Raw genomic sequence first — 14,989 nt, 5'->3', positions numbered from 1 at the left:
TCAAACCCCGGTTATTCCCTCAAACCATGTCGCCCAGAAGCTTGGCTTACAGGAGTCCGAGTGTGCCTAACTCTGTATCACGATTTTTAGTGACATTTTTAAATATTTGGAGGAATAAAAACTGCCAAAACTTTGTACAGATTTAGAAAGCCATTGAATTCTTTTTACAGACCAATTGCGACTTACCAGCGGTTCTCGGACACGCTTGGACCCAACAAAATATTAACCAAAACACTTCAAATACCAAATTATTGAAAATAAGGATTTTTTATTAGTTTTTTTTATAGATAAAGTTGCATTAAAACATTTTGAAAGGTAAAAGAAAATTTCAAACATAAAATAAAATTTCAAAGGTATATAATAAAATTTTCTTATGCATAATATAAAGTGTTCAGTAAAATTTTCTTTTGTTAAATAATTCCGTGTGTAAATAGAGCTGTGCAATTTTCCAAATTTAGGCCTACTTTCAGTCAATAATCAAATTTTAAATTCCTGTAACGTTCCCCACGTGTTGCCTTTTTTCAAATTAACAGGTAAGAGAATGCCCGATGGGGCCACCCCTTCCATATTGCCTTTAATTATTTTGCCTAATTTCACGGTATATTCCACAGGGACTTCGTAAATTAGTTCATCGTGTAATTGTAGTACCAAATTAATATCGGAAAATCCGCGCTTCTTTCGTTTAATCGTCAAATTGTCAATTTCATTGTTAATGTTAATCGTAGCTTTTTTCACCAGGTCTGCCGCGGAACCCTGAACGCGTGTATTCACAGCTTGCCGCTGAGCGGCGCTACGTGCGTTAGAATTGGAAGATTTTATACCAGGTAGGTATCGCCTGCGACCGAATATAGTTTCAACGTAGCCATTTTCAAACGCATTTTCAATCACCGAGTTTGTAAAAGCTCTTATTTCTGGAAAAAATGAATACAACGTCCCCATTTTAAACCGTCATTTGGTTTATAATGCGCAAGTACTATCTGGAAATGTTTATAGGCACGGGACAACTTGTTTTAAAGGTCCCGGGCACGCGTATATCAACGAGATATACGTCAGGACAAGGGTCTTTATTATTTTGCTATAGGGACTTGGCAGTATTACGTCATGCAACGTCAGGCTACCTTCCACAAGTGCTAAAAAACATACCAGGAGGAGGGGCTTATGTAGCTTTCATTCTGTTAAAAAAACATACCATAATGGCGCTGGGGGCGGAGTTAAGCCCGAATTGCCAAGTGATTTTGGAGGAGTATGTGAAAATGGGTGCTTAGAGAGGAAGTAATTAAGAAAAGACGAGCTACTCAGCTACCAGCTCAGGGAAAGAAAGAAATGGTACAATTATAGCGTATACCTACTCCCATAGAGTCTAGGTATATTTAAGCGGGTTTGCAGAATTTCCGTCAGATGGCGCGGCGTTCGAGCCACCTGGCGGAAATTCGGCAAACCCTCTTAAATATACCTAGTCTCTATGGGAGTAGTTCTCAGACCATCCGCTAGTGGCGCTGATTAGACATATGGCCAATTATAGCGTTCACTTTGGCTTTTACGATGCCTCTCGATTATTGGCTAATTCTGTACCGCCATCTATAGCTCATAAAGTCGTTTTGTTGACGCGCTAATTCACGGGTATTGACTTACCATTTAAAAAAAATCTTAATTACTTACGAGGATAATTCCTGTGAAAGGTGTCCATTAGTTCCGCAGCTTCCGTTTCCTCAACTTCTAATTGTTCCGCCATTGATTTAGTTCCCATACCATAGATTATACCGTAACATATCTATAACGGGACATTATTTGATTTGAAGCAGACTTTTTGTACGACTTTAAAAAAAGTCGTTTGGACAAAGTTGGATTTGATTGGGTTAGCGATCGATTGGGTTAAGGATCGATGTTAACGAACAATAATTATAAATATAATCCAACCTGTTTAGCTCTTTGCCTCTGTTGTTTCGTAACATTATCTTTCGAAATTGAGAGCCAATTAGAGGCAACTGAAATAAAAACGTCATCACCGGAATTTAAGATTTCCTTCAGTTTAGTTTCATTTGACAAATGAGCCAGAATTCTCAACTCTAGTTGGGAATAATCAGCCGAGATAAAAATTCCACCTGAAAACAATTGTTTAGGTACATTCGAACCATTTTCATTCATTTCTCTGCCAAATTAATGGAATGACCTCTACTGACCTTGATAAGGCACGAAAGCGTTTCTCAAACTGACAGTTTTGAGATCATCATCCCTCATTTGACCCTCTGAATTATAGCAACTGATTTCAAAATCCCTTGGAATGTTTTGTATGTTGGGTTCCCTCATTGAAATTCTTCCAGTGGCAGTTAGGGTTAAGGTTTCACTACTGATTCGAGGCATCTTATACTTAGGGTGAAAATAGGCCGCTTTCGCCAATGGGTTTAAAAATTTGTTAAGTGCGCATGAAACACGTCTCCATTCGAGAATAATTCCTGGTAAAGGGTGCGCGGCTTTCAATTTGGCCAAGGCATTTTTCCCCGTATTCGAATCACGACTATCTTTGTTAGGGTTAGGCAAACGCAGCTCTTTGTACAAAAGTTTGGCGACGTCTTTGGGCGAAATCATGTTGAACGGTCTTTTCGCTAACTTAAAAGCAATCGATTCGAGATTCGACAAATGTTTCGTTAATGTATCTTTCTGTATTTCGCCGACGGAAGGATCGTAACCGAAACCGCATTGATCCATTTGGGATAGAATTACAAGTGTTGGCATTTCGATATCTATTGAAACGACGTAGAAATAAAAATAACTGGTCATCATTTCGCCAATATCGAACATACAAAGCGAGAAATCCATTCCCAACTATGGTAACCGAGCGATCACGTTAAAAGCCAAAATCCATTCATTTATAAAAATTTATTTCTTGACCGGTTCATTTAAAGAGGGACAATGGTCAAACACGCGATGTTCCTCAAAAAAAATGTAAATTTCTCTAACACCAACTGACAAAACAAGCCCCGTAACGTAAAAACTAGGTTAAGACTCATATCGCGATACTTCCAAAAATAATTAAAATAAAATACTTAGACTTAATTGTTCTTAATGAAACATCAAAAGGCACATGTGGGATAGTTACTTGTTAATCGAAAATTATTCCGAAACCTAATTTCAATTTAGTAACTTAGATATTACCGCTACAGGAACACCAAAAAAACAACAAGACTCATATCGCCATACTTCCAAAACCAATTAAAATAAAATACTTAGACTTAATTGTTCTTAATGAAACTTCAAAAGGCACATGTGGGATAGTTACTTGTTAATCTAAAATTATTCCGAAACCCAATTTCAATTTAGTAACTTAGATATTACCGCTACAGGAACACCAAAAAAACAATGCTTTTTCAATGGGAAGCTAAGCCTAAAAGGGTGTCAGATCTTTCTAGCGGCAGTAAGTCACGTTAAGTTGGTACAAGCATAATAGCAATGCTGTAACTTACCATGAAAGGGTTTTTGCAAGTAATTTTCCTTCAGTTTATTTAGCGTGGTATTCATTAGGTGAAAAACTAAGACTGATTCTAAGCTGCTTCTCAATCGGCCGCCATCTTTATTCGAAGTGCTTCCTCCAATGCAACCGGTTCCATACGTACCAGTTAAAACTAAAATAATTCATTAGATTTGCTCTCGTCAAGAGTGTCCAAGGCGATAAGACGGCAAACTGACCCGCCATTGTATTTATGGTATAATAGTTTAGGTAGGATTACATTATCTTACCTGATAACAGTTGAACATGTTCGGGTAAATAATTTACCACCAATGAAAGTAAAGTCTTTTCTTTAGCCGATGGATCAATTAACCATTCAGCAATTTTAGGATCGACACAATCAAATTTTGACAACAATTTTGCTAATTGTAATTTCTGAAGGGCAGCGCTAATAATGTTAAGTTGCGTTTTGAAATCAAACATTCCGACAGAAACGGGTCCATGTTCGGAACTCCGTTTCAGACCATCGCCCAGAGATCGTACCCGCTCGTCTCGATTGACTAATTAAAATTGAAAAACGTGAAATGCTCAGAACAGAAGTGCAAAACGTTGTTCAAAAAACTACTGTTTCCCTCTCTTGTGTTTTTCTACAAGATGCAATGTAGCTTACCCTCGCAATAAAAAAGAGAGTCATTGTTTGGTTCGTTAAAGTCCACGTAATACGCGTCTTTCGAACCCCAACATACTGAATATCCAACCACTTTATCTTCTTGTTCAACCTCGTCTAAACACAAATCAAAATACACTTATTTATTTTAACAATGATTTTATAGATAACTTTACCTAAAACATAGTGGTCTTCTACTAATATCATGGAACCAGCTTGCCTTTCACAGGCGATACTTAGTGAAAACGAACTCTGAGTCTTCCATTCGTCGAGAAACACGTCAAACAACTGTCTCGTCGAAGCCACGTCAATGATACAAAACCCATCTCCAGTGCATTGAGAAGGTACTGCCCGTTGACTCCTTGTCCTAACTCCCGATGTCTCAACCAACACAGCGGAATTTTTGGAACTCGCGCAACGTCTTGAACTTCGCAATGTCGATCTTACAGACGATTTAAGTTTCGATTTAGAGCAGTCGGGGGTTGGGGAAATTGTAAAGCTACCGTCAGAAACGACATTTGCCGAAGAATTAGTGTTTTTGCCATTCACTACAGGAACTTCGCCAACAGAGTCTTCGAACGAGGACATATTGTCAATTTTGGCCAAGATTGATTCTCCGAGAGTTTGATTCTCGTAACATTTGTCGTTCTTGCTCGGAAATATCGACTTTTTTACAATCTCCGAACCCTTCAAAAGCTTGGACGGTGGTCCATTAAGTTCCGGTTGAAACATCGCTGCTAACCCATTGTTTACTTTTTCTTTTAAACAATTACGAGAGCTGATAGATTTCTCTAAAGGCACTGAGAGCTTTGACGGTGGCGAATGTCTAAACCTTCTTCCTGGTGATTTTAAACTAATTTTAGAGCTTGGTTCGTCTAAAGGCTTCAACAGGTCCGCGGGTGGTGCAATAACTACCTGGCTTTGCGTACTACAATCAAACGCCGAGTCTTGCGCAAATACAGAATCCCCAAATATTAAGAATCCATTAGATTCCGACTTTCTAGCGCCGCTTACTCTGGATTTTAAACATTTTTGAGAGCTGGGTTTATTATTTTCTGTGTTATTCAGGTTTGTGAATGATGACGTAGGTGCAAAATCACTTTGGTCAAAGATGGAATCACCAAAATTTTCACTTGATTTACGTTTCGAACTACTTTTGTTACTTATTTCGAGACAAACATTTGGCGTCGACTTAAATATGTCTTCACTTTGAGGCTGAGAACTTCCAACAACATCAAAGCCTTCGCTACCAAATAAGGCCTTATTAAAATCATCGCTTTCCGTCACACTCGTTTGAAACGAGATGTACGTTGTTTCAACAGGTTTTTGCGCGATGGTAAGCGAGTTCGTACTTTTTGAAGAGATACTACGACTTTGGTCACTGGACACAGACACGCCACTATTGCTCCTTGAAACGTCATTACAACGCTTCGAACTAGCTAATTGAGCTTGACGGAAAAGCGAGGAGTTCTCGCCTTGGCTTTCGAAAAATGAACTACCAACGGTACCTATTTGATTTTCATCAATTTTGGAGGAGTCTGACAATGGTGACGCAAAAATATTGTCGCTACCTTTACTAGTACTAGATTGACGCCTACTCGGTGTTATTTGATCAGAAAAATCACTTCCGAGTGAGACATTAGCCAAATTTAAGTCCTCAAACTCGTTAGATACTTTTTCATCGGTATGACTTGAATTATTCGACGATTTAGTAACAACTTCGTCACTGGGTAAACGTTTCGAAATTTCTTCGATAGCACGAACGAACTTATTTGGAGTAATTTTGAAAGTTTCACTATCGTTCTTAGGAGCAGAGGCGATTTTGCTAACGGCTTTCGCGAAGGTTTTCACGGTAAATTGAATTTTGGTGGCGGAGGCGCATTTAGGAGTCGAGGTCTTATCTAAACCCAAGTCAATCGAATCGCTGAATCTGAAAACTGATTCGTGCTTTTCAGTTTCAGATTTTTTCTCAGTTTGGTCAAGTTCGGGAGTTCTATCCGTAGAGTTGGATTTAGGCCTACAACTAGAGTTTTCATTTGTATTGGGCCTGGCATGTTCATTCGTATTGTTCCAATTTATTTTCTCAACCCCTAAATCTTTCTCGACTATAAATTGGGCTTCTTTAACCATTAATTCGGCAGCTTGTCTTTCAGTGACGCCTTTCATGCCAGTTATCCAAACGTGACAACCTTCTTTCCCATTGTCAACTTCGCGTGACTTTTCGCTAGAAACGTTTCAGTAATACCATATATTCATAAGATATGTTCCGTAAGTCACTTATTACTGAGAGCTTTTCGTAAAGCGAAGCGACGCCTGGTAACTTGGTAAGGCGTTGTTAAAGGCTTAGTACAGACTATATATAAAGATGGACTACAAAACCGAGTTTAGTCACTTTGTCGCCTCGTTATCGAACCAGCTCTCAGTAAGTCTCTAGCATTACGAAGTATAGGTAGTGTCATAATTATGGAACATATCTTAAAAGGCCTAACTACATAGTGCAACAGTGTTGAAACGTTTGAGTCAATGTCGAGTATATCATTGGCTCTTCCAGACAACATGTCTCATTTTGGTTCTTATTCCAGAGACATCGCGACGATCTACTCTTAATTATCGGTTAATATTTGATTTCTCATCAAGTATAGCGCAAAGAGCGGTTCTGTTCGCGTCTATTACAGATTACTTTCCTGCTGCATAGCGGGCTTAGTTTGTAAAAGTCTAGTTTTAGCTTCACCCTCGCGTACGAATTCTAATTGGTTCCTGTCTTTGGTAAGGTAAAATTGGTGTGTAGAAAATTAACCAGCATTGTAGGGACGCAATGGACTTTGCTTTAATGGAATTCTACAGAATTTTTCAAATAGCCTCTGTCTTAACTGAATAACCTATCCCATCACGCGCTTTCTTTCAAGGATAATTGCGATTCACCTCAATAACAACAGTTTGCCGAAAAATAACGAAAAACGTTTTCGCGAATAAAAGTGAAAACTGTACTTACCTGATTTTCTCTCGCTTAAAATCAAATCGGACTTACCTTGAAAATGGCTTGGCGTTTTTGAGAATGATTTCAATGTCTCTGGGATAGGCTTTAGCTAAAGTTGAAGCCATTTCGTATCCCGCATCGTAAAGGACCCTGGCCATTTGGGCGTTAAGGGCGTTGAGACGGAGTAAGTCGCATAGTTCTTGTTGAACTCCGAAATGAAGTCGCTGTTGAAACTGCTTGATTAACAATTCCATATTTTTCCAACCCAAACGTTTACAAAATGCCGCGACCATACCTACCATTAAAACAAAGAATTCACGCGTCTAAGGACACAATAAATAAATAAACAAGGCAATAATGCGTACCCGAAAACGTTGACGCGCTTTGCTGTAACGATTGCAATACTCCTCTGGGTATTTTATATTTGTCTACAACTTTCGTGAACTTCACTTCTTGTACCAGATCATGAAGGGCCAGAGCGGCGTAAAATCTCAAATGAACGGCTAATTCTTTTGTCTGCCCTCGATGATTGACTCCCCCGATGGAAGACGCCAGAAACCGTTCCTCAACACCCACCAATTCCCCCACTTTCTTCATGTCCAACGATAACTGGTCCCAAATGCTCAAATACTCCATCCAGTTTATACTACTACCCAAGTGGTCCATTAAAAATGGGGGAGTTACCTACGTACCCAAACAAAATCGGGTGGGTTAATAACATCTCCAATAGCCCTAAGAGCGAAATAAATCCTAGGTAAATGGTCCGATGGCAATTTCCCTTGAGTCAATCGCGGTAACCGAGCATACCAAAATCGCTAGCGATGAGACGCAAAATGTCCGCCAATGCCAAAAGCCTCACGCCCTTACCTTCATATACGCGTGCGCGGGACCTTTTAAACAATTTGCCCCATCCCAGAAACCATTTTGGTAAAGAGCTGTGATTCCGACCCACCTGGTATACTAAATGTAGTTCGTTTTCAAGTACAAAGCACTTGTGAGCTTTCTTCAGTTCCCTCAATAGCGAAAGAGCCTCATCAGGAGACAGGGACGATGAGAGGACAGCTTTTCCCAGTCGAGATGGTGCGTAACGAATTTCTTCAATGCCATCTATCCAAAAACATGTACATCCGATTTAGTGTCGTTGCCCATAGTCCGTGAGCGTGGATCGAGTGGACTATGGATTGCCACACTAAACCATAGTAAAACATGGTTGGTAGGGCCCCGTTACCATGCCCATTAAAGTGTCGTCAGCGACAAACACCTCTGATATAAGGAACTAAACCAACTCTAGTCTACAACCCGAGATGAAGCCTCCCATTTCTATTTCCGCCGTTGATAACAAAACGCACACTCACCCTTATCAAGTTTTTGAAAATAAATAAACTCATTATCGGTCAAGTAATTAATGCAAGCGTCAACAGCAACTTGAGTCTTATTTTCCGTATTGCCAGCTATTTCATTGGCTAAGGAAGTGGCTAGCAGTGTGCAAGACGCGTAGAGAGAAACATCCTGAGGGGTTGTAGCAGCGTCGCTCGCAATCACCTCCAAAATGGCACGCTTCAGACTAGAACTCAAGCTGACGTCTCCTTTCAAAAGACACGAACGCACCGGCTTTGGACTAGAGTTGATTAGTTTCGTGGCAGTGTTGCGTTCAGTCTCTTTACACAAAAGAATACTTTCGCCTGCAGTTCAAGATTTTAATGACGAGTTAAATGCAGAATGATTTAACCAGACGAGGCGAAACTTTTATAATTTCTTATTAAATCATCGAACCTTTGGTATCAACGCCTTTCCTGCCAGCGCGTCCCACCATTTGTTTATAGCACAGAACGTCAAGAGCGACGCCATGAGCAAACGGAGATCTAATAATGACCCTTCGCGCGGGAAGATTGACACCGGAAGAAAGGGTGGTCGTAGCCACCAAAACTTTAACGTAACCATGACGGTAAGCACCCTCTATGATATCACGTTCGTCGAAAGTCAGTCCCGCGTGATGAAAGGCCACCCCAAATGGAACAGTCAACCCCAAAATGGTGTCCAGACCAGCTGGACAACGTTTCAACTGCTCGCAAATGTCAGAAAGTTTCGAGCCATCCAGAACCTGACGCAGTGACAGGCCCCATTCTTTACAGAGTTCCGATATTGCGCTATCCCCATTGAGTTTTCCAAGTTCGTAGATTTCTCGAGCAATATTTTCCGCTAATTTCTCGCACCATTGTTTAGCGGGACAAAATACCAGGACAGAGTTTCCCCTCGTGATGGTTTCCAAGCAGAGATAGACGACATGGTCACTATCCTCTTGACCAGTTGACTTTAAAACGTACTTAGGCAATTCGCTAACTTTTGACGCGGTTGAGGCGTCGTACACATCTCCCCCGATTTTGATAAATTCCTCTAAAGGAACGGGTCTGAAGTCAGTGCGGTATAAATCCGCGCGAAGCCACAATGCCAGGACATCGAGGTTAGGCAAAGTGGCGCTCATACCGACAATCTGAGTAGGAGGGGTTTCACCACGTTCCCTGGAAATGCAGTTGAAGTCAGATAAACGGGCTAGCCGTAGCTGTTGTGGTGAAGGGGGGGGGGTTAAAACTGTTGGTTTTCATATTGCTACCCGCCCACCGCGACAGTGTCGCCATTCCTTATGGTCAAAGAGCTGGGATTTTTCCCGGAACTAAGGAGGGCGCCAGGGAGGACTTCACCCCAACAGCTCCAATAAGCAAGCCCCTTCAAACGCGGCAGCACTTTCCACCCCCCCCCCCGCGCGAATCGCGTGGTACTCTTGGAGAAGTTTATTACTCCACATGGCCTATCTACATTACCCCTCCATTTTGAAATCTCCTCCAAGAGGCAACATACAATTTGAAAAGATACTCTTTCCTGACTATATCTATAAAATTGTTTTAGAAAATTGGCACTGACCGTGCAGTTGAAAACAGGACTTTGGTCAATAGAAGTTCTAAAAGGTACCCTCTGTGGCTATCACCAACCATGTGTAACTCGTCTATGACTAGAATGCCTTTACAGTCAAAGACGGAAAAATATTTTACAGAAGAACTTGATAATTATAATGGTTATAAAACAGTGTTATTTTATGATGACTCAGAGGCAAACTGCTGGTTGTAGGTTAAATGTTAAAATTTTTGTCATTCATACAAGAACAAAGTATGCTATGTTCCCTTTTATAAACAATATTAAATGATCACCAAGTTGATGCAATTTCTCCTCTTCTAGAAGTCTATTGACGAGACCATTGGCTTTCTCTATGGTACATACAGCAATATCAACAGAGGCAAAACCACCAGCTGGGTTGTGAGAACCCATGTAACCATCCACTCTCACACCCGCGTTTTGAAACAAACTCTAAACAAAAGTATAGGTCCATTGGAATTTCCATCCAACAACTCCTAATATTTCTAATAACCTAAATCTAAACTAACTAAACCCCAAAGTCTCGGTAAAACTGAAATTTTATGAGATCTGCTTTTACCTGCAAGTAGAACATCTTTTCTCTGGCAATCGATACGAATGGTAAAACAAATATCGCCTTTTGTCCTTGTTGTTGTAAAATTCTTTTTAACATGAGGATCTCAGCCACCATTGTTTTACCAGCGCTGGTTGGGGCCGAGTAGACCAAGTTTCCACCGGCAAATACTTTTCCAACTGACAGGCACTCTGCTTGCCATTGAAACATTTCAACAATACCTCGTTCTTCGTACGCTGTCACCACCGATTGGGGAACACCCCACGAAGACAGACGTAATTTTTCAGTACTGATATCACCATTTGAAAATAATACATTTTCCGAATGCATGATGAAATCTTTATTATGGTCCATTTTTACTAATCAAATTAAATATTTTACTCTAATTTAACGTTATTATTGATTTAAAACCGTTTTATTTTCGATATTTATTGCCAGGCAACTAGATTTTTATTTTAAACCATCAAAAGACACAGAAACATATCAAACTACATTTAAACCGTTCCCGCCAAATTTAATAAGACGGTGATGCAGACGACTTTCCACATCGCATTTATTTCGAAGCCGCCCTTCAGTGCAGGCTTGGAAATAAGGTTTATTTCTAAACTAGTCCTCCGGACCAGTGACTAGTGGTGTCTTAAATCTTGAAGGAGAGAGTAATGGAGTGGAAACCCCCATACCTTAAGCGTTGCCTTTGTACCCCCACCTACGGCACCATAGTCCTCCCATCATCCCCAGCGGTTAGGTAGGGTCGTGCCGGACGAAATTGTAAAGGACGCTCCCTCTATCTCAAAAATAGAAGCTAGTTCTCATTCAAATAAAATGGCGCTACGCGGCAGCACTTAGCAATCGCCTACGGAAGGGTAGGGGCGTTGCCTACGCTGCGCGAGGTACACTGGGAGAGGTATGGTGGCGCAGGTCGCCCATCATCATTTCCAATCCATCTGACTCCCTTATCCCTGCTTAAGTGTTAAACTGGTCCCGGAACCAGTGACCCTTTTCCTATTTATTTCTCTACTGGTCCCAGGATTCGGGTTAATAAAGGAAAAATTCAATTGGACTCGAAATTTATGTTAAAATGAAATTAATTAAAGTGGTCCCCATATCAAATTTTAGTAAAAGTAGGAATTTATAAACTAGTCATTGGGACCAGTGACCCTCAGGTTTTGAATAAAGAAATTGGCCCAAGCTATTAATAAACTGGTTTTTGACCAGTAAACCGTTGCCTACCTCAATCGAGTAAATTAGGCACCGAGTAAACCAGTCTTATATCTTCCCATGCACGAAAATTATTTACAGTATTTACACGTATATGCCACGTAATCGGCTAAAATTACTAAAGATTTATAAACAGTTTACTGTATAGAGATTTATTGAATATATTGAAACAGGGTTTTAGGTAAAATGTCAATTATTTTTATTATAAAATTAGATATGTTTGGAGAGTGAGGCCCTCTTTATCTGGGTGTCGAGTTGTTAATTCTCCAGAATTCTCTCTGAGTTTATATGCTTGTCTTGTGGGTTTCTAGCTACCTGAGGATCGAATGTGAAGGTAGTTAGTGCTAGTACCCATGACAAAACATACATGCCTGTCCTTTACCGATATGGGCGTAATTTCTGAGGCCAATTGAAGGTCAGAAAAAAAGAGAAAAGTCGAGTGAAATAATCAAAAATGAAATTTACGGAAGTACATCCAACTGGTTAAGGTATTGCTGGGAACTGTAATTTTGGCGAGTCTCGATGGCAGTTGTAGGATTAGACCGTATCCTCTTTGATGGAAGTGTTAGTTAGGCTAATTTACAAATTAATCACTCGAGCTGTTTTATTTTAACATTAAGTTGCAAGGAAATAAATACACTTTACAAAATAATCGACGCGACGTTAGAAATAAAAAGTGAGATCCAAGGCAGTATACTAATTACGATTATAGGTAAATATCTAAAAAATCAAAACCAGTTTTAGGAATATTCTGGAAAAAAATAAATATACATAAATTCCTAGTTTTAAAGGAGCGACAGATTTTAAAGGAAAGAAATCATTGCTCATACCTTATTTAAATCGTCAATGGACAAAACAGACTCCCTCCCCTGACATGTTCTTGGGGCTTTACCCTCGTTTCCTTGGGGGTTGGTACCGTTTTGACTTAGGGCAGGGGCTGGTTTTGACCAGTAAACCAGTCTTATTTCCTAGCCTGCCTGGCTCAGTGCGGGGTGATGCAGTGGCACTGGACAAATAGCCAGTTTAAAAATTAATAGGATGATTCTTAGTACTGATGCTAACCATGACCACCAATTAAATTCATATTCTTTGTTAAAAGAAAAATTTCCCGATCCAAAGGCAGGGGTATAGGTAAAGGTAAACCTCCAGGGTTTGCAAGGATATCCCTCCATTTCTGCAGACAAATATTGGTCTCATCCATCAGCGGATTCAGGGCGGCTTATTCGATTCAGCCATGGAGGCTGTATTGGGCAACAGTACATCTTTCATGTTTAAGATCCTTTAATAATCCAAGAATGATTATCCAGGGAGGACAATAGTGGAATAAAATTATGCTTAATTCGGGATTAATCATAGAATATGACGTTCTAGCTTAATGGCTTGGGGTTCTCGGGCCCAACCTTGAGGAACACGTCTAAAGGACTACTAAAACCTAGTGTCCAATTCAGTAACGAATTGTGACTCTGTATAAAGAACAAACAAACAACTCTCAAATATAGAATAGAATACAATTATTATAGACCCACATCTCTCTTATTTATGAGATGCGTGTCTACTAAATTCTATTTTTTATTAATTTTGTATTTAAATTTTCTTAACTTATTTCCGTTCAGCGAGTACCAAATAAGATTTAATTAATATTCATACCGACGCTCGTATTATTGAACCTAGTTTCAACCCTGGGTCATTTAATTCTGAATACATAAAGTTCGTATAAAGCTTAATTTAATAAAAAAAAAATTTAGACTAAATTCATGATATCAATGAAAATATAAAAGGCACAAATTATTTCTTCACCAAAAATTCAGGCGAAAAAAGGCATTTTCTGGCCCCTCGCCCCTTTTTATCACGTTTCGTCACGTTTTCTCAAATCCCTCCCCTAAAAACTACCCCAGACTTCTTTAACCATTTATCCCCCCACCAACGCATTGTGATTTTGCATTTAGAAACTAAATTTTATTAATGGTTAAAGTCGTTTTATTGCAAATTTTATTATTATTTAACGTCGCTCGTATTGCTTAATTATCCTAACAATAATTTAAATGATAATGGTATATAATTTTAACGATAATACCTTACAGATGCGCGCGTCTTCAAAACTAGGGTAAACCATGGTAAAGTAAAGTAACATGTGACGTTAAACAATAGTACCATCCACCCTATACCCACAAATTTCAACCCCCTCCCTCAGTGTGACGTAGTTTATGAACACTCCTTTGACACTTATCACAAATTATTTTGTCAAAACAAAAATAATAAACACAGGAAAATCTACATAAATTCGAATTGAACATTTAGAACATATCTGAGGCACTTTTATTGCGTAATTTGGAGCGAGAAATCTCTTTTATTGAAAAATTATGGTGGCTTTATGCTTTTGAAGTTTTGAACTCTTCCGACAGAGCCCAACTTTTAAAGGTGGCCTCTCACTAAGTTCATAAATGATTAAATTTGAATATTTTTGTCAGGAAGACGAATAGGACACGTGTGCCAAATTTACCCTCGCTTTTTGCCATATTTTGATTCACGCGTCTAATATTATTTTTAATATTATCGCTGCCTGTAATCTATTCCGGATAGAAGCCTCTATCCTAACGAGATTCGAGCGCTCTGGTATACCACATTGGATGAATAAACACGAGGATATGTCATTCGCTACATTAGTAAATGTTTTTTCCACGGAACTTCTGAATGCCAGGTTGCTTTTACGTTACGCGTGATATACGTCCACAAACCTTTACCCTGTAGTAATCAAACTCGAAGATTGTAAATGGTTGGTTATGTTTCAGGCAAAACCAGGATCTTGCAAGACAAATATTACAGTATTTATAACAACAAATTTCAACTAACAATAAACTTATTCTAGTGTTTCGCGAAACGTTGTGTCGCGATATATTTAAATTTGGAGTCAAAAACGTAAATAGCTAGGGTTCATAGACGTAATATATTTCTGATAAAAGTGTATGCTACGTGGTAGTACATTACGTCATTATTGGCCTACAAATAATTATTCCCACTATCTTCTCTACGAGCCTAGTCTAGCGACATTGTTTAACATAGGCTATAAAATCGTGTGTCCGCCAAACATTTAAGTCGTTTACACAAATAACACTAAAGGGGTTTTGCCATTTCCTCCTCCCATGTTGCCAGGCCGTTGGTTATAGTCAAGAAATTAAGGCTAGCAGTTCAGTTTCAATCAGT

General features: G+C 39.4%; 1 protein-coding gene across 2 annotated transcripts; it reads right to left on the bottom strand.

The window, feature by feature from the left end:
- Positions 1 to 248: 248 nt before the first annotated feature.
- Positions 249 to 12,946, bottom strand: PolQ (DNA polymerase theta). Of its 2 annotated transcripts, XM_089839857.1 has the most exons (16): positions 10,577 to 11,657; positions 10,293 to 10,449; positions 10,009 to 10,105; positions 8,863 to 9,608; positions 8,445 to 8,771; positions 8,042 to 8,196; positions 7,455 to 7,773; positions 7,141 to 7,384; positions 4,289 to 6,336; positions 4,116 to 4,229; positions 3,736 to 4,005; positions 3,462 to 3,620; positions 2,181 to 2,741; positions 1,918 to 2,102; positions 1,660 to 1,771; positions 249 to 911 (listed from the first exon to the last, which is right to left on the bottom strand). In XM_089839857.1, exons 1-16 carry the CDS (start codon positions 10,922 to 10,924, stop codon positions 478 to 480), a joined length of 6,276 nt encoding a protein of 2,091 aa, XP_089695983.1. In that variant the 5' UTR covers positions 10,925 to 11,657; the 3' UTR covers positions 249 to 477. The 2 variants fall into 2 exon arrangements, with proteins under 2 accessions (XP_089695983.1, XP_089695984.1); XM_089839858.1 differs by lacking the exons at positions 249 to 911; positions 1,660 to 1,771; positions 1,918 to 2,102; positions 2,181 to 2,741 and adding exons at positions 12,171 to 12,539; positions 12,619 to 12,946 and having other exon boundaries at positions 2,820 to 3,620; positions 10,577 to 12,103.
- Positions 12,947 to 14,989: the final 2,043 nt, after the last annotated feature.

This window comes from Phalangium opilio, unplaced genomic scaffold (assembly GCF_054372755.1).
Source record: "Phalangium opilio isolate 3A_F unplaced genomic scaffold, DU_Popi_V2 ptg000048l_1, whole genome shotgun sequence".
Taxonomy (NCBI): Eukaryota; Metazoa; Arthropoda; class Arachnida; order Opiliones; family Phalangiidae; genus Phalangium; species Phalangium opilio.
This window is presented reverse-complemented; position numbering and strand designations above follow the sequence as displayed.

Bases quoted from the DNA above. Each gene is read 5' to 3' on its own strand.
- PolQ (XM_089839857.1), bottom strand. From the start codon at position 10,924: ATGGACCATAATAAAGATTTCATCATGCATTCGGAAAATGTATTATTT. The intron at 4,230-4,288 runs GTAAAGTTATCT...ATTTGTGTTTAG, and splicing joins AGAAGACCACTATGTTTTAG to ACGAGGTTGAACAAGAAGAT. The intron at 2,742-3,461 runs GTAAGTTACAGC...TCGTTTCAATAG, and splicing joins CTTGCAAAAACCCTTTCATG to ATATCGAAATGCCAACACTT.